This window comes from Callorhinchus milii, unplaced genomic scaffold (assembly GCF_018977255.1).
Source record: "Callorhinchus milii isolate IMCB2004 unplaced genomic scaffold, IMCB_Cmil_1.0 Scaffold4, whole genome shotgun sequence".
NCBI lineage: Eukaryota > Metazoa > Chordata > Chondrichthyes > Chimaeriformes > Callorhinchidae > Callorhinchus > Callorhinchus milii.
Genome location: NW_024704745.1, coordinates 40,797,634 through 40,817,967, shown reverse-complemented (window position 1 = coordinate 40,817,967; position 20,334 = coordinate 40,797,634). Strand labels below are relative to the sequence as shown.

The following is a 20,334-nucleotide window of genomic DNA, read 5'->3' as shown; positions in this document are numbered from 1 at the left end:
TTGTTGAAGCCTCGTAAGTAGCACGGGTACAAAAATACTTGTGTAAAGTAAACTGGTCATCATATTAAGAGAGCAAGAGGCAAAAGCAATTAATTAACCTGGTAAGAATCTGATAAATGATTCAGCCAGAAGGCAAAAGAATAGGAAGCACTGTGCAAGGTGAACAGGCTGACAGAAAATTACTTAGGCAAGTGGGAGAGTGTGATAATCAAGAAGAATTGCAATATGCCAGAGGTGAAGTGGATAGACCAGGGACAACCTGAAGGGAGGGTGAAACTCCAAGCTCCCACTCCTCTTCCTCTCTCGAGAGTGTTGATGGCAATTGCAGTGATCCTATAACTGCAACAAGATAGTGAGCCGCGCAAATGATTGAGACAAAGAGAGAGAGTGTGAGCGAGGAGAGGGAGTGTGTGTGTGTGTGTGGGAGAGGGAGATGAGAGAGAGCCACAACTGAGAGCTACAACTACAAGCAATCTCACAAGAATAATCAGTGGCTGCTTCTTAACACATGATTATTGTACTGTGACAAATCTATCTTTCCCCACAATTTTCTATATCGGAATGCATCTATAAGATAATGGCCATTTAGGTGTTGAACAAACCAGGAAGTACACTGAATACAGACAGGATATGGCCGTTGTGCCACTCAGGTACTCCAGAGGATAATAATAATAATACTTTTGTCCCACAAACTGCATTTGCACACATCCATCCACGTCCCACAAATATCAGTGAAGTGAGTGACCAATTTTATTTGGGGGATTATTGGCCAGGACACCAGGAGAAAATCCCTTCTCTTTTCATATAGTGCCATGGGATCTTTAATGTTCATCTGAACGGGCAGACAAATAACCTCCTCAAATCATCATCCAGCTTCATTTTTGCTTATGATCTGATGCTATGTTAACCACTTTCTTTCAAAGCAAGAGCAATCCAATCAGTGTTGGAATTGCCAAAATTCAATCTCATCCATGCCATGTTTCTAGAATAAGAGAAGCCACAAGCAAATAAGAAATCTGTGAAAAGTGAGGCATCTTTTCTGCTTTAGAATGAAAGATAACCCTCTTTGTCACCACTTGTCTCCTGCCTTCCCCCCACATCACCACCACAGAGATCTATGTGGAAAATGCTGCAAGTGCAGAGTACATCAATGAGCACCTAAACTGGAAAGATAGAGCAACGTTCCTGCTGTGACCCAGATATGAAATTGTAAGTCATATTAGGGCACAAAACTCCACAAAATAAAGAAGTGATTGTTATTACACATTATATGCATTCCAATATTTTTGACCACACCTTGATGACTGTTAATGACTACATCTTGAAGTTAAGCATACAAGTGTTAATTACCTCCTACAATGTGAGGATCAAACCTGCCAAATACACCATGATCACTTGAACAATTGCATATATGCAAACATATCAGCTACATAGCACGGTCTATTATCCTTATAGTACAGCCAGCACAAATTCCTTCACACTTGTGACAGCAACGGTTTTCAATATTACCTTCACAGGACATACGGGCAACGGTTTAACTGACATCTTAGTTACTGGTACGCTAGGGTCCGCATCATCTTTGAAATCTCACGCAATCTCCAAAAATTATCACTGTACAATGTGAATGCTGGTAACTACAAAATGATTCAAGATTTTTTTTTTGGTCAGCCAGGTGTCTGATATATACGGAAACCCATCGCCATGCTTAAGAATATCCAAACCAAACTGAGTTCTATGAATACCACCTGTACATGGAAATCCCAGAGATAGATTGTTGGAATGGAATGCGCACTCTCTCCCTAAGGAACGCATCCTGCTTAACAAATTCCGAAAAGTATTAGGTGCATGTTGGCAAGAGCCAAGGCTTCGGGACCCCAGAGTGTGCGTAGGGTACTGCTGGAGTCTAACCAGCTAAAACAGCATAGCTTGCCATTGATATCGTTGTCTAGCAAGCTATCCCTCTGCTTGTCCAGATAGGACTATCCTACCCACTAGAGCTTTGGCTGTCAGGGTTAACAGGAGTTGAGTGGAATGACTCCCTGCCCCCAGTAACTGGTTTGCCCTTCCAGGTCCTGTCGCTGTGCTGTCATCAGCAGTACCCTGGAATACTGCAGACCTGTCTGGTTCAGCAATATCACACTTCCTAGGCTTCATTCCCAAACTGAAATGATATTTGCATGATAATGTCTAATATTGTGGAACTAATTTTTCAAGTTTTATAACTGACCGAATATAATTCCAAAGAAATAATAGGAAATCTCACGACGCATCCATGTGAACTTATGTTCACAATGGATCCCTGGCCAGAATTAATAAAGAATTTCACTCCAAAAAGCTTCATTTATAGTAATTTCTTTGCTTTAAATATTATGAATTACAAAATTATTTTTTTCACTCTCATTTTTTCATCTCTTCTGACTTATGATATGATCAGTACAAAGGAGACTATATTGCTTGTGTTGGGAAGCTATGCCGTTTTTGGATATCCAAGTCAAACCCTGTCCTCACCAGTCATCCAAACATGGGCAGTTTCCATCAGGAGTCACTAGATAACCATCAGGAGTGGGAAAGCTGTCTGCTCCCACCCCTCTTCGAGTGTTGATGGCAATTGCAGTGATCCTATAACTGCGACAAGACAGTGAGCCGTCAACCGATTGAGACAAAGGGAGACAATGTGAGCGGGGAGAGTGTGTGTAGAAGAGGGAGATGAGTAATTGAGAAAGAGAGAGGCAAAGAGCGAGTGTGTCAGGTGACAGAGAGAGAGTGTGTGAGAGACTGTATGCGAGAGAGTAATTGAGAGGGAGAGAGTGTGCGCGAAAGAGGGTGCACGCTAGAGAGAGACGCACACACAAAGAGTGAGGGAGAGCAGAGAGGAGGTGAGGGCAGTGTTCCATGGTTCACTATCAGGACAGACAATCGGAGCCTCTCTCGGCCGCCGAGGTGGGCCTAAGGACAGACACCGAGTGACATGCCATGCAGTTTCCTCACAAAACAAATCCCTCTTTCCTCAGTGAGAAACTCCTCTACGTCCTTCATTCCCCCTCGCCACCTACTTTTGCGACATTTGTGGAGTCCTGTAGTTCAGTGGTTAGAGCACTCGCTTTGCAAGCGAGAGACCTGAGTTCAATTCCAGGCAGGGCGAAACCTTGGGCAAGTTTCCTTACTCCACACAGAGCCTAATAATAATCCCTCCAAAACCAATAATAAATTGGTCATTCTCAATCCACCACTGTTTGTGGGACATTGCTGTGCGCAATTGGCTGCCGCGTCCGCCCACGAATATACAGTCAATTCACTTTACAGTGTGTTCTGTGAAGCGCTTTGGGACGTCCTCCCGACGTGAAAAGCGCTATATCAAATGCAAGGATTAGTTAATATTAATCCTGACCTGGCCATCCCGATTGCCCAGCAAACAGCAGCTTCATGTCCCCCCGCAACCCATCTGCCTCACCACTGCCATTTTGCCCCCACTCTCCGGAGCTCCATTCCGGATTACCTCTGACTCCCTCCCTTCTTTCAAGGCACATCAAGACCTAATTCTTTCGGTCATCTTTTCCCCTCCCATCCCACATGTTTCACCTCTCACCCCCAGCTCAGGTGCCCAGCCAGAAATATCGAGCACTTTGAGACATCCTTCTGACGTGAAAAAGGCACTGCGTAAATGTTATGTTTCTTGAAAGGAAACACAAAAATATTGATTACATGGCCTGCACACGTTTCTCAAACAGGGCATACAGCCCTCGGCAGCCAAAAGGCTGGACCACCCTGGTCTAGATTATTGTAAATGAAGTTATAAAAGAGGTTACTTCAGAAGCAGCAAAATGCAACGTGCATTTCAAGGAACCGTGCAACAAACAATAGGAAATTTGTCACATTGTAAAATCTGTGCAAGATACTCAGCAAAGGCGAGGCACTTTTAGACTGCTAAAAACAACAAAATCAATCAATTGGAAACTACTCTTGCATATCTCGTAGAGAGCGATTAGTTGCCTTTGTGTTGGCTAGAGCATAACGTATTGAGTTCTAAAGGGAAGATACTTACAAAAAGAATAACTGCATTTTAATTAGAAGTTTGAAAAATGTAGACGATTTTCCAGATACAATTCTTCAAATACAACAGGAAACGGGCAATTAACCATTATTATTGCCACATTTTTATATTGTTCTTTAGTGAAAATTAATTATAATATCACAACTATCATTTTCTCCAGTTTCAGTGAGAACAATTGCCATTAAAGATCCAGTAATTTGTTTTTACAAAACTCTAAGGAAATTCACTCAACTGGCAACAAGTTACATATAGGCATTTTGTTTGGTTTAAAAAACTAAGTTTCAACCAAGATTTACAGATAGTGTTTTTTTAATTTAATACAATGTATTGAGTATAGTGCAAAAAAAACTTAAATGATTTAATTGATGTACAACCCACCATTACTTTCAAGTTAAATTTTCACAGGTGGAATCATTTAAATGTCTTTTGGGATTATATATCCCAATGTGCACAGCAGCATAGACTGGAACATCATCAGGATGCTAAAATTCCAGGAAAAGAAATAACTTGTATTTTCATTGCGCTTCATCATGTTGAAACATCTCAAAGTGCTTTGCAATAATTACTGTCAAAAGTGTACAGACTATGTTTCCAGACAAATGTGGCAGCCATTTTTGCAAACCATGGTGGCACAGAGAGCGATGAGGTGAAAAATCAACTTTCTCTTGATAGCTGTTGATCAGAATGCTGGTCCCTTTTCTTTTTGGAAGTGTAGAACATCTAATTGAACAGACAGATTGGGATCTGCATCTTTAATGTCTCCTCTGAAGATAGCAGCTCCAACACTGTCCTGGAGTTTCAGCATCCTGATGTGCAGCATGAACCCATAACTCTTTGACCAGGAAGTGAATGTATTAATATCAAAGCCAAAATGACACCTAAAAGAGAGTTCAAAAATATGGAGAATGTTTTCCTCTAATTAAACAGCACATTGATGCTTCTTGCTAATTTGTGTACATGGAATTCATTATGTACACTTTTTTTAAAAAAAGGAAGAAATGGTGCCTGAGATGGATCTAAAAGGTTAGATTTAATTGAAAGGTTCAGATGATATCATAAATCACAAAATCCAACTTAAAAATAACCAAAACATTCCACTTATTTAAAAAAACATTTCACGTATTTGTAACTTTTGTTTGCAGGAAGAAAGGGATTTCATTCACCTAGCAGGGGAGGTTATTCAGTTATGGGATGCAATATTATCTGCCATAACAGATAATTTGTATTATGCATTTGATGTGTGATAACTCCTTGTAATGTAATAGCCCAGTGTTGTTGAACCAGATTTGTACTAAGTCACATGTATGGCTCATGAACAACAGTGTGAGCCACACCAGTGGAAAAATGAAACAAGTCATAGAATTCCTCTGAAAAATTTATTTATAACCATATCATACTCTTTTTCAGCAAAGGCAACGCTAAGATTACCACAGACAGCAGAAAACCTCAAACATAAGCCAATATTATCAGTATAAAAATATAACACATCAGTGAGAGATTTGACAGGTTGCTTTTCTCAACCAATTTCTGAAAATTCGGTGGAAACGATTGCGCAACCTCACAGCACAATTCTGCTAACAAACTCTTGTTTGTCAAGAGAGATCTGTACTATATTTTCCTTTAATGAAAGTGATCGTAGAAAATGTTGATTCACAGATATATCGATCCAAACACTGAAAAGAGTTTTGCCGCGATTGTTTTTACTCAGACAAGTATTACATTAGATAATTATTTCAACTGAATATTGAAAAGCCTGACTAGAGAATTTTTTTTTACTGCATACATATAACGTGTTTAAATAGCCATCCACATGTCTCTATAAGCAAATTGCTAGCAGGAATTATCTGAGACATGTTTTCTGCTGAAGCTGAGGTGGCTATGAGTCAGAAGGATACCCTTCATGAGCCACATGTGGCACTTGGCTCTATAGCTCCACAACGCTGCAGTAGACAACTGAATATCTTCACTGATTGGGATTGGCCCCATTGTAGATATGAAAAGTGTGGATTTCAGGTGATCACGTGAAGTACAATGTACTATACTGTAACCATCTTTAATTCAAACAGAGCTGAAGTGACGATTGTAGAAATACTCATTCCTGTCAGCGTTTTACACATCAATCAAATAATAAAAGCAATCTAACAGAAAATGGCATACTTTGATACAAACAGTAGAAGTACAAAATGTTACAATAGAGATCTTGCTTCCCACCTTCAACAAAAAAATCTTCATTCTGTTGGCTTGGCCTGTAGGATATTATCCTCATCTTGTCAGGACCAGCATCCCACACACAAAGAGGACAGACACACAACGCACATTTAAGAGTATCTATCACAAACATCACTACAGTGGGTTGTGCAATGTCTGCGAAAGTAACAGACAACTCGTATTTTCTGGTTCCATATTTTCTTACGTAACAACCAATATGAGAAATACTGTGGCATCAGAGTTGGCAGCATAAACATACCGTCTGGGTACTTCAGAGTTCAAACATTCCCTGCTATTAAATAACCAATTACCATTTTGTCATATGAAGAGACAGCATCATATTGCACTACTCAAATGGCAAAATTCACCAAAACTCTGAGCTCCCCCTTGAGCAGGTTCGTAAAGTTTCATCACCCAGAGGTGACCAGACAAACTAACCCCTGAGGGATGGGTACACAATTCCCGTGATTTAAAAAAAAATACATTTGAAAAATGACTCACAACTTCCAGAAAGTAACCTTACATAGAAACGTAGGAATGTGCAGGACTGGAGCTCGGGTTGTTTGCCCGTCTGTGTGAGGACTCACGGAACGAGACATTTTGAGGCACGAAACAAACTTCGGGGTCTTAAGAGTCGGCAACTAACGCCTCGAATAATAATGTCACCGAACGAACGTACCTTTAAAGTTTTTGATGACTAATTTCTTAGACGTCCCCGGTTTCCCGGTGAGAGTGGCGGACTTGGTGAGGCCATTGGTGTGGCCGACCAGAGCTGAGAAGTTGGCCTTCTTGTGTTGGCCCTCCTCGGCCATGTCCGACACCACACACTCCAGCGGCTCCTCCGCCCGCTGCCTCTTCTTGAGGTGGTTGTGGTTGTGCTGAGGGGTTTGCTGGGGGGAGGGGGAGAGGGAGAGGGAGGAGGAGGAGGCGGCTTTATGGTAAGAACCGCTGAGACTTTCCGGCTCTCCGGACTCCGCCGAACGGACTCTCTTCTTGGGATGGCTGCAGTGCGCGGCCACAACAACAGCAGTTTGTCGCTCTTCCTGAGGCGAACTTTCAGAGGTGACACCTGATCGCAGCATGAACACACCCGCGGCCTCCACCAGCAGCAGCTTCCTAACGCGGGGGGCGGCGGGGAGGGGAGGGGAGGGGAGTGCGGGCTGGGAGGCGGTGAGAGAGAGGCCCCGCCGCCCGCGCTGATGTCGGGGGTCCCCGGGCAGAGGGAGTGGGGGGAGAGAGAGAGAGAGAGAGAGCGGCCCGAGCCCCGTCCGCGGCCCAAAATGGCTCCTTTAGCTCCTAGAGCATCTCGGGAGCGGCCTGTGGGGCCCGAGCGCTGGGACAGGACAGCGGCTGTGGGTCTGGTCGGGGTCTGTGTGTATGTGTGTGTGTGAGGCCTCTCTCTCTCTCTCTCTCTCTGCCTCTGTGCTGAGGCCGCTGTTGTGTAAGTCAGGAGCCGCTCTGTCGGCCACAGGAAGGGAACCTCCCCCTCTCCTCCCTCCCTCCCTCCCCGCTCAACTTTAACCTGTCACCCGGGAGACGCTAACGCTTCCGCTCCCCGGCCCTCCCCGGCCCCCCCCCCCGGCCCGGCCCCCCCGGCCCGGCCCCCCCCCCCCGGCCCCCGGCCCGGCCCCGGCGAGCAGAGCGCCAGTGCGGTGCGCTGCCTGAAGTGGGTGAGCGCTGAGTGCAATGTGCAACCGGCACTGAGGTGGGCAGCGCGGGGGGGAGGGGGGGTTCAGGGGATTACGGGACAAGGACAGGTCATTGGACTTGAGGTACAGATCAGCCGAGATCCCAGAGAATGGCGGAAAGGGCTGGAGCGGCTGAATGGTTTACTCCTGTTCCTGTAACTGGGCACTGAGCTCCCGGTGTGTGTGTAACTGGGCACTGAGCTCCCGGTGTGTGTGTGTGTGTAACTGGGTACTGAGCTCCCGGTGTGTGTGTAACTGGGCACCGAGCTCCCGGTGTGTGTGTAACTGGGCCCCGAGCTCCCGGTGTGTGTGTAACTGGGTACTGAGCTCCCGGTGTGTGTGTAACTGGGCACTGAGCTCCCGGTGTGTGTGTAACTGGGCACTGAGCTCCCGGTGTGTGTGTAACTGGGCACCGAGCTCCCGGTGTGTGTGTAACTGGGCACTGAGCTCCCGGTGTGTGTGTGTGTAACTGGGCACTGAGCTCCCGGTGTGTGTGTGTAACTGGGCACTGAGCTCCCGGTGTGTGTGTGTAACTGGGCACTGAGCTCCCGGTGTGTGTGTAACTGGGCACTGAGCTCCCGGTGTGTGTGTGTAACTGGGCACTGAGCTCCCGGTGTGTGTGTAACTGGGCACTGAGCTCCCGGTGTGTGTGTGTAACTGGGCACTGAGCTCCCGGTGTGTGTGTGTAACTGGGCACTGAGCTCCCGGTGTGTGTGTGTAACTGGGCACCGAGCTCCCGGTGTGTGTGTAACTGGGCACCGAGCTCCCGGTGTGTGTGTAACTGGGCACCGAGCTCCCGGTGTGTGTGTAACTGGGCACCGAGCTCCCGGTGTGTGTGTAACTGGGCACCGAGCTCCCGGTGTGTGTGTAACTGGGCACCGAGCTCCCGGTGTGTGTGTAACTGGGCACTGAGCTCCCGGTGTGTGTGTAACTGGGCACTGAGCTCCCGGTGTGTGTGTAACTGGGCACTGAGCTCCCGGTGTGTGTGTGTAACTGGGCACTGAGCTCCCGGTGTGTGTGTAACTGGGCACTGAGCTCCCGGTGTGTGTGTGTAACTGGGCACTGAGCTCCCGGTGTGTGTGTGTAACTGGGCACTGAGCTCCCGGTGTGTGTGTGTAACTGGGCACTGAGCTCCCGGTGTGTGTGTGTAACTGGGCATCGAGCTCCCGGTGTGTGTCGCTGGGCCCCGAGCTCCCGGTGTGTGTCGCTGGGCCCCGAGCTCCCGGTGTGTGTCGCTGGGCCCCGAGCTCCCGGTGTGTGTGTGTAACTGGGCACCGAGCTCCCTGTGTGTTACTGGCACTGAGTGCCCTCTGCACAACTAGGTAATAATATTAGTAATAATCCTCACATTGGTTTAATGCCTTTCATGTCTGGAGGTCGTCCCAAAGCCCTTCACAGGATATGCTGTACAGTGTCTGTGTTTTGCCTGTGAACGCGGGAGCCAGGTTGCACACAACAATGTGCTACAAATGTCGATGAAACGAATGATTAATTTTATGCGAGGATTGTTTGTGACGATACCAGGAGAAACTTCCTTCTCTTTTGAATTGTGCGATGCACATCATCTCTTCAAAATTATTGTTGGTAATACTTTTTCCCTTTGTTTTTCTTAGGTGATTTCATTGCTGTTTTACCTTCACGATATCTGGAATAATTAACAGTCCTACTGCATCCTGCCAAAAATGGCACACATCACACTAAATCAATATTTACAACAGGTAAAGATAAATACCTCAAATGTTCAGCATTATAATACCATTTTTGACAATTCTGATCAAAATTAAAGACCAATTTGACACAATTGTTATAAAATGTTCACAGTGTTGTTTATGGTTTACTGATGATGACTACATCATATATATTTATAATACAAAGCAACCTGGTACAATTTATGCAAGGTGGAGATAGATATCTTAATAAATTGGTTTAATCCCAAAACCTTGGACAAATAAATCAGAGTGATAGAAATTCTGCAACATTCTGGTCAACATAGAACTCTTCTTTGCACTCTGATGTAGGAATGTAGGAAACGGGAACAGTAAGAGGTCATTGTTCTACATGAGAAAATCATTGAACACAATGAAAACCAACGACCGAAATGGGGTTATAAAATAATTAGTGTAGAGTGGAAGGGTATAGAACGTTAATTAAGAATAAAGATTAATAATTTTGTTGAATAGTTCCTGAAAGTTATGTTTGTAATGTGTGTAGCACTATGACATCTTTAATAAATTGCTGTTTTAATAGGTATTGGAGTCTATTGATAACAGGGAGGGAGATTCATGTGCTGAACTTGTCTCATTCAAACATCCCCATGTAGCAAACCGTAGATTGCAGGTATGAAACAACATTTCATTATTTCCAACATTTAATGTACAAAAAGTTGCAGGAATTGTGCAAAATTGGGTGTTTTTATATTTACATGTTTATTTCCTTGAAACCAGTTAGCCAGCCCAGAAGAGAAATGCCAGCAGATTCTCGAACCTCCTTATGATGAAATGGTGGCAGCTCATTTAAGGTAAAATAAACTTTTTAATTATTGTTTAAAACTCGTACCTCCCACCCTTCAAACAGTTTTCATTTCATTTCATGTGACATAATAATTGTCACTTTGTTCACACTCTGAGGTGAATTTTGTAAAGAATATTGATCTGTCTAAATTCTGATCATTGTCACTAAACATGCCCAAGATATCGTTGCACTGTATTGGAAGATTAGAATCAATTGTACAAATATTAAAGTATATTTCAGTTGTCAGTTTGAGGCGATCTTTGTTCTTTGAGTGGAAGATTATTATGCACCAACTCAACCATACCCATTCTGTTCAATTTTGGAAAGTATTGTGAGTTATAATTGCAATCATTCATATGTGTTACAAATGCAGAAAGAACTGATAGAGAGTGGAATGAGAGAACTGTTTCTTGAAAGCATGCGTTATATATGGCAAAATGTATGGTGTTACTGACACCAAAAATACATCTCTCTCTAAATTCAAATCTTGATCATCATTAATATCTTTAAATCTCTCATTTCCTTTGAGATATTCTTTTATGTGAAAGATGCTTTGTATATGATTTTGAGGCATACAGTATATAGTTGATTTTGAGGCACATATCACACTGATGATATGGACACACTGTACTAACATATTACCATTTCAAGAATAAGAAATCTGCACAATAGCTAATCCAACATTAGTTGATGTTATACTAGATGGTAACAAAACAAAATAATTTTTCTTTTTTCACAGGTGTACCTTTGCAGTTGCAAACCATGATTTTATAGAAGCATACAAATACCAAACCATTGTGGTCCAATATCCTTTGTGAATAATTTATGGGAGAATTTAAAAAGATAGTTCAAAGCAAGTTGGAGATTTATTTTTGTGTTCTCATTTTTTTTTCTTCTGATATATTCTGTGTGTAGTAATGCACACAATTGCTAAAGAACTGTGATTGTTGTGAGAGAATTCTGGATTAAATAGAGAGAGAATATGAAAGTGTGTGTGTGAGTGAAAGAGTGTGTGTTAAACATGCAAGAAAATAATATTAAATCGCTGCATTGGTGGAGATTGGAGACGCAAAGTTCTGTGTGTGATGCAATTTAATTGGGACATCCAGCGAACTTCCTCAGTATCAATAATGTAGTGTACACTTAATTTAAAATATTTGTAAATTTTTTGAAGAAAAGGATTTTGGCAGGCAGATATTAATTTGGCCTTGATTACCATATAATAGCTTGTTCACAAGTCCCTGCAGAAGAGCATGTTTGATAGGAATTTGTTTCATAAATTCAAGTGTTGTTCTGGTTTTGTTTCAAAGATTTAGCAACCTAAAATAATAATGAAACAAAATGTAACCTGCTTTCCTTAATTGTAAAACATCTTTCTTGCGAGCATTCCAAGCACACAAGGAAGAAAACTGGTGAGTTTCAGAGTTCTTTTTAAATCTTTACCATTTCAAGACTGAAAAATGCTCTTGAGTGAAGGAAATATTATAATTATTATTTGCCAGATAACATTTTTCTGAAAAAAAGTCCTAATTTTTTCTGTTCTTCTATCATTGATCAATTTCTGATATGTGCTTCCAAAATGGAGAAGTCTGATTAATTAATGGAGGTTTAATTAATTTCCGGTTTTGCTTAGTTGGCAGTGGAAGACTGTGGTTCCAGCCCCACGTTAAGATTAAGATTGTAGTCTAGATTAACACCAAAGTGCAGTACAGTTGGAGGTACATTGCAAGAGTTGTCAAATGAGATGCTGAACCAAGGTCTAGTTTGCCTGCCAGTCAGGTGGATGTTAACAATCCCATGACAGATAAGATTTGTCCTGAACAACAATCCTCCACATATAGATTAAAAAATCATGTAATAATCATGTGGCCAGGCTCTGGGCCATCACTAGCGTCCTGTCCAGGGGCAGCAACCTGATGGTTTAGAGTTGGACATTTTGTAGTGTAGTCCGATGCTGTCCGACATATGGGAAGCCAGCTATACACTTGCCTTTATAAGTCAATTAGCATTAAAAGGGTTCTATTGCAATACGTTCCAGAATGTTGCCAATATGAGAGTCGCACATAAACTGTATTACAACAAGGTTAGAAATGTATTTTGTATGATTTCCCACCAAAGAAGGAATTATTAGCAATGTGTGATGCAGTTGAGTTTGGAATATATTGAATTATTATAGGGGTTTGTCTACTTTAGGGAAAAAGATTGAAATATTCATGGTCAGGCAAATGATGTTAAACATGTATTGATATAATAAAAACAATTTTTCTGCAAGCATAAGTTTAGGCGTTTCTAAAATTGTAAAGCTGGCAGAAATACAGAAATTGCTTTAAAAAGTTTTAATGCGGATGCGACAGTATGAACAAGATGAGACATTTTTGAAGTACAATTTTTTTGATACTGTGTATGCATGTTTGTATGTAATTGTTAGGGCATTGCCAATTATGTATGCAGTGGCCTTGGACCTGCGGATTTTTGCAAATAATGTGAGTATAATGTTCTTTATCAGTATGAATTAATTTGGTTTAAAATAACTTTAGACAGCTAATGATCTTAAATTAGAAATGCAAATGATTTCAGAACTTGAAATATCATCTGTTTCAAGGTTCTCTTTATGCTATGTTTTAATGTGTAATTATTTTCTTATGTTTATTTTAAACTATTAAACGTTTTGGTTTGATTATGTTTTTGGTGAGTTTCAGAATGCCTTTCTATTACTCGCTGAAACTGGTTTTAAATCTAGTCCACTGAATTTCCAGTACGTGAAAGGATCTTTATTTTTGTAGTCTCCACCTGGTGGGGAAAATGCATGTAGCTGCTGTATCTGTCCTGCTAACCACATTGAATGGGTCTGAATATCAGCTGTGGGAGGCAGGGTTGACTGAGGATTCCTATGATGGTAATTCAGAAAAGGAGGTCAACTTTTTAAGATGTTATCAAGACACAAACAAAGCCTTTACATTATTGTTTCAAGGTTGTGAATTTTTGTACAGTATTTTACATTGATCTTCTGAGCTAGTTGAGAAAAAGTAATGATTGCACTCCTCTTTATTGACTCCCATTAGTCATTTGTAATGTAGCGGTCTAGGTGAATCTGTACTTTTGCTTAGCTTGCTGAGTCCTGAGCAGGATCGTTGATGCTAAAGTGGAGTAATAGAATTGTCTTCAGAAGGATAAATGTAATATATTGATCCAGGGTCGATGGAGGTTGTGTAGCATTTGGCAGCATAGTCATGTAAGAAAAAGAGTGCCTAACACAGATGAAAGTTGAGGGTTTGAAAGCCTTCAATGTACAGTTTCAGGAAGGGGTTCATCTTTTTGTGTGGGTGGTATGCAAGAGTTAGTTAAAGAAGAGTGTCAAAATTGATTCTTGTGTTGTTTTTAATTTGTTTTTTAAAAGAATTACGGCATATAATTAGGAATTGTCAAAATGTAAGTTCTCCATTTTTCCCTGCACTTCATTCTGTGGCTAGGCTGACCAACAGCTTACGAAGAAGGGAAAAGGCAAAATGGGAGACATGCTGGAGAAAGCTGCTGAACTGCTGATGAGTTGTTTCCGAGTCTGTGCCAGTGACAAGTAGGTATTAATAAATTGCTTTGTTTAATTGTGCAACATCACAACAAAAAAATCCATCTCACCAACCTCTATTTTTGATGTGATTACTTCTGAATACAGTCGTGCTGGGATTGATGACTCAAAGAAATGGGGAATGCTATTTCTTATCAACCAGCTGTTCAAAATTTATTTTAAGGTAAGGAGAAATCATAATAGTTCTAATTCTGTAATTATCCGATTCAGACCTGCATTTATTCTGTGCCTTAAACCGAATGCCAATAAACTAGATTTCTAGTGAACTTCAAAAAGTCCAGTTATGTTCTTCTCTACATATATAATTGTCTGCAGAAAGAGCACCAGTATATGATTTGACTTTGCACACCGAACATCCTTTTTCTTCTTGGAGTGAGTTAGTGATTTAGTGTTGAATTAAGGGCAATTTGATGTTGTGAAATCATTCACATTGGCTCTTTGAGCTAGCAGAGAAAGGAAACATTCATCCCATCATTCAGGTTCGATTCAATCCGCAATTCCAGAGATATATGTTTGCGTCCATAAAATGTCAATACAGAAGAACCTGGGAAAATGCAGGAAAAATCTTCACTTCTATTACTATTTTACAGATCAATAAGCTTCACCTCTGTAAGCCTCTAATCAGAGCTATTGATAGCTCCAACCTGAAGGATGAATACAGCATGGCACAAAGGGTAACCTATAAGTATTACGTTGGTAGGAAAGCCATGTTTGACAGTGATTTTAAGCAAGGTGAGATACCGGGGCCTAACTGGTTGATGGAAATAATGATCTTTGGCAGTGGGAAAAGATTGATATGTTTTGTGATCCCAACAAGCTTTGATTGGAAAAAACTATATTTAAATAAACTTTATAAAATCATCTTATTCGCTTAGCAATTAAGTTGCCATCTCAGGATACATGTTCTTTTTTCTATTTTTAAGAAAGATTTTAAGTGCTCTACTGAAAACTTCTATTAGCACCCACCATGCAACCAAATGGTCTGGCCTGATATGCCTTTCTGTCATTTTGCTGTTATAAAGGACTGAAGACGAAAGAATCTATCACATGAAAATAACACTTGTAAGCTTTAGCTCCTTGTTGCTGGTACATAGTAATAATTTGTTGGGGCCTCACTTAAGTGGAGAAATTGTATTTTATTTTTTAAAAACTTCAAACTTTTGTTTTTCTTTTCAGCGGAAGAATATCTATCATTTGCATTTGAGCACTGCCACAGATCTAGCCAGAAAAACAAACGAATGATTTTGATCTACCTCCTGCCTGTGAAGATGCTTCTTGTACGTAAGCTGTATCATATCAATTGACTATAGGCGAACTAGTCTTTCCCTTCCATCCACCCCACCTATACACAAATGACTGCCTGGAATAGCAATTAAACTTGTCTTGATTCACACTTGCCTGAAAAAAATCACATATAGAGTTTACAGGAATAGGCAGAAAATGCTTTGAATTCCATTTCTTTGGCTCTTCAGAATAGCTGCGTTGGACACGTAAGCAGTATGAACCTGCCCCCACGTAACATGATTTTCGACAATCACAATATAATTTTCTTACATTGGATATAAATTCACAACACAGAACTATCCTTGTGATTGGATCAAATCACAAGTGTACAGTAAATGTACTAATCCAATGCCGGATTGTCTGGACTATTTCAATGCGCTCCTCCCTGGTCTCCCCAGCACCACCATACACAAATTTAAATTAATCCCAAACTCTACTGCCCGGATACTCACCCGCACAAAACTCTGTACCCCCATCACACCAGTCTTTGCCAGGTTGCACTGGATCCCAGTTATCGAACCGATCAACTTGAAGATCGTCTTACTTGTTTTCAAATCCCTTCATGTCCTGGCACCTCTCCAACCTGCTTACCCCACACTCCACCACCCAGTGGCTCCGACCTTCTGTTTGTCCCTTGTTCCCTCTGCTCCATCATCAATGGCTGTGCCTTCAGCCACTATGCCCCGAATCTCTGGAACTCTCTCCCTCAATCCCTCCCACATGCCCCCTCCCTCCCCACTTTCAAATCCTGTGTAAAAACTTTCCTTTTTGATCGTGCTTACGGTCAACTCCCCCTCCCTCTTCCCGTGGCTAAGTGTCAGACTCCGCCACTGTCAAGCTCTCTGGGACACTAACCCACATAATGCGTGCTATGTAAATGCAATTTGTTGTTGTTGTGAATGCTGAGTGGATGTCTCACTCGGATAGGTTTATAATTTCCCTTACATTTATCAGTATTTCCAGATACTTCAAGGAAAAGCACAGATCCAAAGTTATGAAAGTCAATTTTAGGACTGAACGCAAGAATCTTTTCTTGTGATCAATAGCTGGAATGGGTTGTCAGGTTGGGTGGTAGAGGCAGCTGAATGTGTTATCAGGATGACTACTAAAAGCTAGGACATTGGACCATTTATGAAACTGCCTGATTTCGCAATAGAAAAAAGTACAGTGGACTTTCTTGAAGGATGAGATCAAATGGATCAAAGGGTTTTTTCATAACATAACATAAAGGGGCAGGAGTAGGCCATTCGGCCCTTCGAACCTTCCCCGCCATTCACTCATGGCTGATCTTCTAATCTAACTTCAGCTAATACCATAACCCTGCCTTATCCCCATATCCCTTAATCTCTTTTGCAATAAGAAACATATCTATCTCAGTCTTGATCTGTACGGTTTCTTGTGAGACTCTTGGGACTATCTTCTTTATCCTTGTTTCTAATTGCTACAGAACTGTAGTGGTGATCCCACATTAAAACTAATGCCTTGTCGCCTTTCCCTTCCTTTTTATTTTACAGCTGTAGAGGGCACCTTTCTGTGACATAATTTCAATAATCTAACCCCTACTGAAGAAAAAAATGCTCTTAATATGTATCTTGCAAACTCCAATGGCCATCTTAAATTAATTCAGTCAGTGTTTCTCCAATGCCAAGAATAGTACATTGTTCTATTTATTTTTCTGGAGCTCTTTATGTCAAACAACTAAATACATATTTTTACCACTGTGGTGTCAACTCTTCTCATCCTCTCAGTATAGTCCCATTCTGGATTTTAATGCATTTGGTGATTTCAGACTGCCACACGAGCACATTTGAGTTTTATTGCTATTGCAGATTTCAAAATACTGTAATTAACCACTATTGGCTAGTAAAATCAGCTTCCCAATACATTTGTACTCAAAATGACTAGTATCTATAAATTCACTAAGTGTATATGTAGCAATAAGTATGTTCTTTAAAAAATTCAATGCCTTATTTTTAATGAAAATAAATCTACATATTTCTGAAACAGTATAAAAAAATAAATTTGTTTTCACAGGGTCAAATGCCAACAGTCCAGTTGCTAAGAAAATATGATCTTTTGCAGTTTTCTGATGTGACCAAGGCTGTAAGGTATAATGTTTCTGTTAAACGCCTTTTACTCATATTTATGCAATTTGTGTGGCACATATAGTAATTTGGTAGATTTCCCTCTTTCAGATAAAAATATAGTTGCAAACAAATCTTCGGTTCGTTTTTCTGCTCTTATGGCAACAAAGTCAAAGTATCTTCTTCCCAGAACATTGGGCCTCCACCTTCTTGCATTGTTTTCCCTTTTGCTGAACCTGATGCAAAAGTATTTATATGTATACAATAAAACATTACTATATCCATACATTACTTTATATTTCATTGTGCCCAAGTTGGTGCATTGAAAATAGTGTTTTTTCTCCTCTGCTCTACTATAGGAGTTATTTTGGGGCAACTAAGGTTTTCTCAGACAAGGTTGTGTCTTGGAGAGCCACACCATGCTGGCAAGCATTAAAAGACCTGATTTTATGTTTTTGAATGGAGAAAGAATAGTTTTAATGTACTTATTTTAATTTGTCTGCCTCTTTTTTTCCATGCACCATTTAGTGAAGGGAACCTTTTGCTATTGAATGAGGCTTTGACAAAACACGAGATCTTCTTCATTCGCTGTGGTATCTTTCTAATACTTGAAAAACTGAAAATTATCACTTACAGAAATCTGTTCAAAAAAGTGTAAGTTACGATTACATTTGAAGTTTATTTGTTGTATGTCTTATGCAAATCCTTAGGGCATTATTTTTCGCTGAACAGCCATGGTGTTTTTTGATGATTCAATAGCTTTATTTTAAATGTAATCTAAAATACTGATGAATTCCTGTTTCAGGTATTTACTGCTGAAAACACACCAGCTCCCACTGGATGCTTTCCTGGTTGCACTTAAATTCATGCAAGTAGAGGATGTTGACATTGATGAAGTCCAATGTATTTTAGCAAACCTCATCTACGTGGTATGTATTACATCTTTATATTCTTTGTCCTCAATTGTCAACTTATGTGGCATAATGTATTATTTTAAAATATCAGAAATCGGCTACTCCTTCCTGGTAAACAAAAGTATCCAAGAATAATTTCAGTGCTACTAACTGCTTTAGTATAGTGTAACTAACTGATGAAAGAGTTTGTCTCATTTACGTCATGTTGGAACATATGCTATTTTCATGGGATGGTGGAACATTTTGTGATTTCCAGAAGTCCAATTTCAATATGTTAAACCATATCATTGTTAAGAGATGTTATCACACTGATATTCACAATGTTGATGTCACTATGAATGTCTCATTTAAAACTTTTGATTTTCATATAATTAGCGAATATGCTCAAATTAATTGAAGCAAAATATGTTTTTGGATTACTTTAAAATTGTATTTTTTAAAAAAACAAATTATAGCATATGTTTCTATCTGCACAATATATATTTTAATAATGCTGATTCCTTGACTTTGATTGAGTATTCTGATTATCAGAAGATGGGAAAAGTTTATAGCGGAGTTTCATTGTACTCTCATGTACATTATTGCGTTTCTAGTCATAATCTTTCTTTTTTCTCTTTCAGGGACAAATCAAGGGTTATATCTCTCACCAGCATCAGAAGCTTGTCGTCAGTAAACAGAACCCATTTCCACCACTTTCCTCTGTTTGTTAAATTTGTAATTACCTGAGATTGACAACAAAGGAGGCAGTTCTGCTCTGTTCACTAAAATGTGCATCGTTTGATGAAACCTTAAAATGGATTTCCCCATAGTCCATGCATAGACTGTGTCTTATGGTGTGCTTGGGTAGTTGTATAACTGCATAAATTCTGGTGTTTAAGATATAAAATGGCCAGGTTCTTCTATCTACTATATTTGGTTTTGAAGCAATATTTTTCTTTGAGATAAAGAAACATGGCAGTTTTTCAAAGTTGCTTGAGCTAAGCTTATTACTTGTTTTTTAAAATAGAAAATTGGCTGATTTGCAGGATGAATTTATTTCTATTTTGAAGTTGTGTTTACTCAGATTTTGCTGGTGTTTTTGTTTGACATTTCTGTTTTTTCAAGCCACAACTTTCAGTATGATCTGTAATTTGTAATTGTCATTAAGATGGTAATACAGTACTTTTATTTTTGTACTATGCCTGCAATAATGTAATAAATACAAGCAATTCTTTTCACGAAGAAAACTTCTTTATGATTTTGTTCTTTGGAAATTAGTTTTTTTGTGTTATCGCTCCATTTCATCTCATTTCAATATAGTAATGCCTGTTCAGAATTTAATCAACTTTTGCAAGTAATTCTTCAGCAGACACTGTTTTTTGAAAATGTGGAATGTAAAGAACTTCATAAATGCTCACAAATATGTACTGTAAAGACAAATTTTGGACACTTTTGAAATGGTGTTCACAATGGGGTTAAGCAGTCTCCTTGGAGCTGAACGGCCTCCAAGGTGACGTGCTTGGCAACAGAATGTCAGAATCGAGCTAGGCCTCTGTGGTGGTCTTGATAGTCCGGTTCCTGAGCCAGTCGGGACAGTTGTATTCCAGGGCACTGCTAATGACAGGCAGCCAGTTTGGCTCATCGGCAGAACTTGAAAGGGCAGAGTCACTGGGAGCAGGGCCTCATCCCATTCAGCTGCTGTTAACCCTACAAGCCAAAGCCCTAAAGAGCAGGGTGGTCCTAGCCAGATAAGCAGGGGGCAAGCTTGCCGGACAGTGATCAACGGCAAGCTATGCGGTTTTAGCTGGTTAGATTCCAGCAGTACCCAATGCACATACCGGGTCTCCAAGCCTTTGCTCTTACCAACCTGGGCCTAATAATTTCCCGAATTAGGTAAGCAACTTCCCTCCAGGAAGAGAGTGCGCATTCCATTCCAAACAATCTATCTCTGGGATTTCCATGTGGGATGCATGGAATTCTCAGTTTGGTTTGGATACTTCAGCATGGTGACGGGTTTCCGCATGTGTCA

At 40.7% G+C, this 20,334-nt stretch overlaps 2 protein-coding genes across 9 annotated transcripts in view; one reads left to right on the top strand and one right to left on the bottom strand.

The window, feature by feature from the left end:
• Nucleotides 1-7,586, bottom strand: part of LOC103185525 (cullin-4A) — a 32,860-nt gene extending 25,274 nt beyond the window's left edge. The window contains exon 1 of one of the 2 annotated variants that reach the window (XM_007904078.2): nucleotides 6,939-7,586. In XM_007904078.2, coding sequence (XP_007902269.2) covers nucleotides 6,939-7,341 — 403 coding nt within the window. In that variant the 5' untranslated portion in view covers nucleotides 7,342-7,586. The remainder of the gene's footprint in view (nucleotides 1-6,938) is intronic. The other variant, XM_007904077.2, reaches the window with a different exon arrangement.
• Nucleotides 7,174-19,547, top strand: pcid2 (PCI domain containing 2). 7 transcript variants are annotated; one of them, XM_007904075.2, is made up of 15 exons: nucleotides 7,174-7,197; nucleotides 9,561-9,665; nucleotides 10,195-10,284; nucleotides 10,392-10,465; nucleotides 11,198-11,263; nucleotides 11,829-11,870; nucleotides 12,887-12,941; nucleotides 13,929-14,032; nucleotides 14,132-14,207; nucleotides 14,635-14,776; nucleotides 15,221-15,321; nucleotides 17,363-17,436; nucleotides 17,941-18,066; nucleotides 18,218-18,341; nucleotides 18,947-19,547. In XM_007904075.2, exons 2-15 carry the CDS (start codon nucleotides 9,630-9,632, stop codon nucleotides 19,034-19,036), a joined length of 1,200 nt encoding a protein of 399 aa, XP_007902266.1. In that variant the 5' UTR covers nucleotides 7,174-7,197; nucleotides 9,561-9,629; the 3' UTR covers nucleotides 19,037-19,547. The 7 variants fall into 7 exon arrangements, with proteins under 7 accessions (XP_007902266.1, XP_007902267.1, XP_007902264.1 ...); XM_007904076.2 differs by lacking the exon at nucleotides 7,174-7,197 and adding an exon at nucleotides 7,298-7,321; XM_007904073.2 differs by lacking the exon at nucleotides 7,174-7,197 and adding an exon at nucleotides 7,870-7,925.
• The last annotated feature ends 787 nt before the right edge of the window (nucleotides 19,548-20,334 follow it).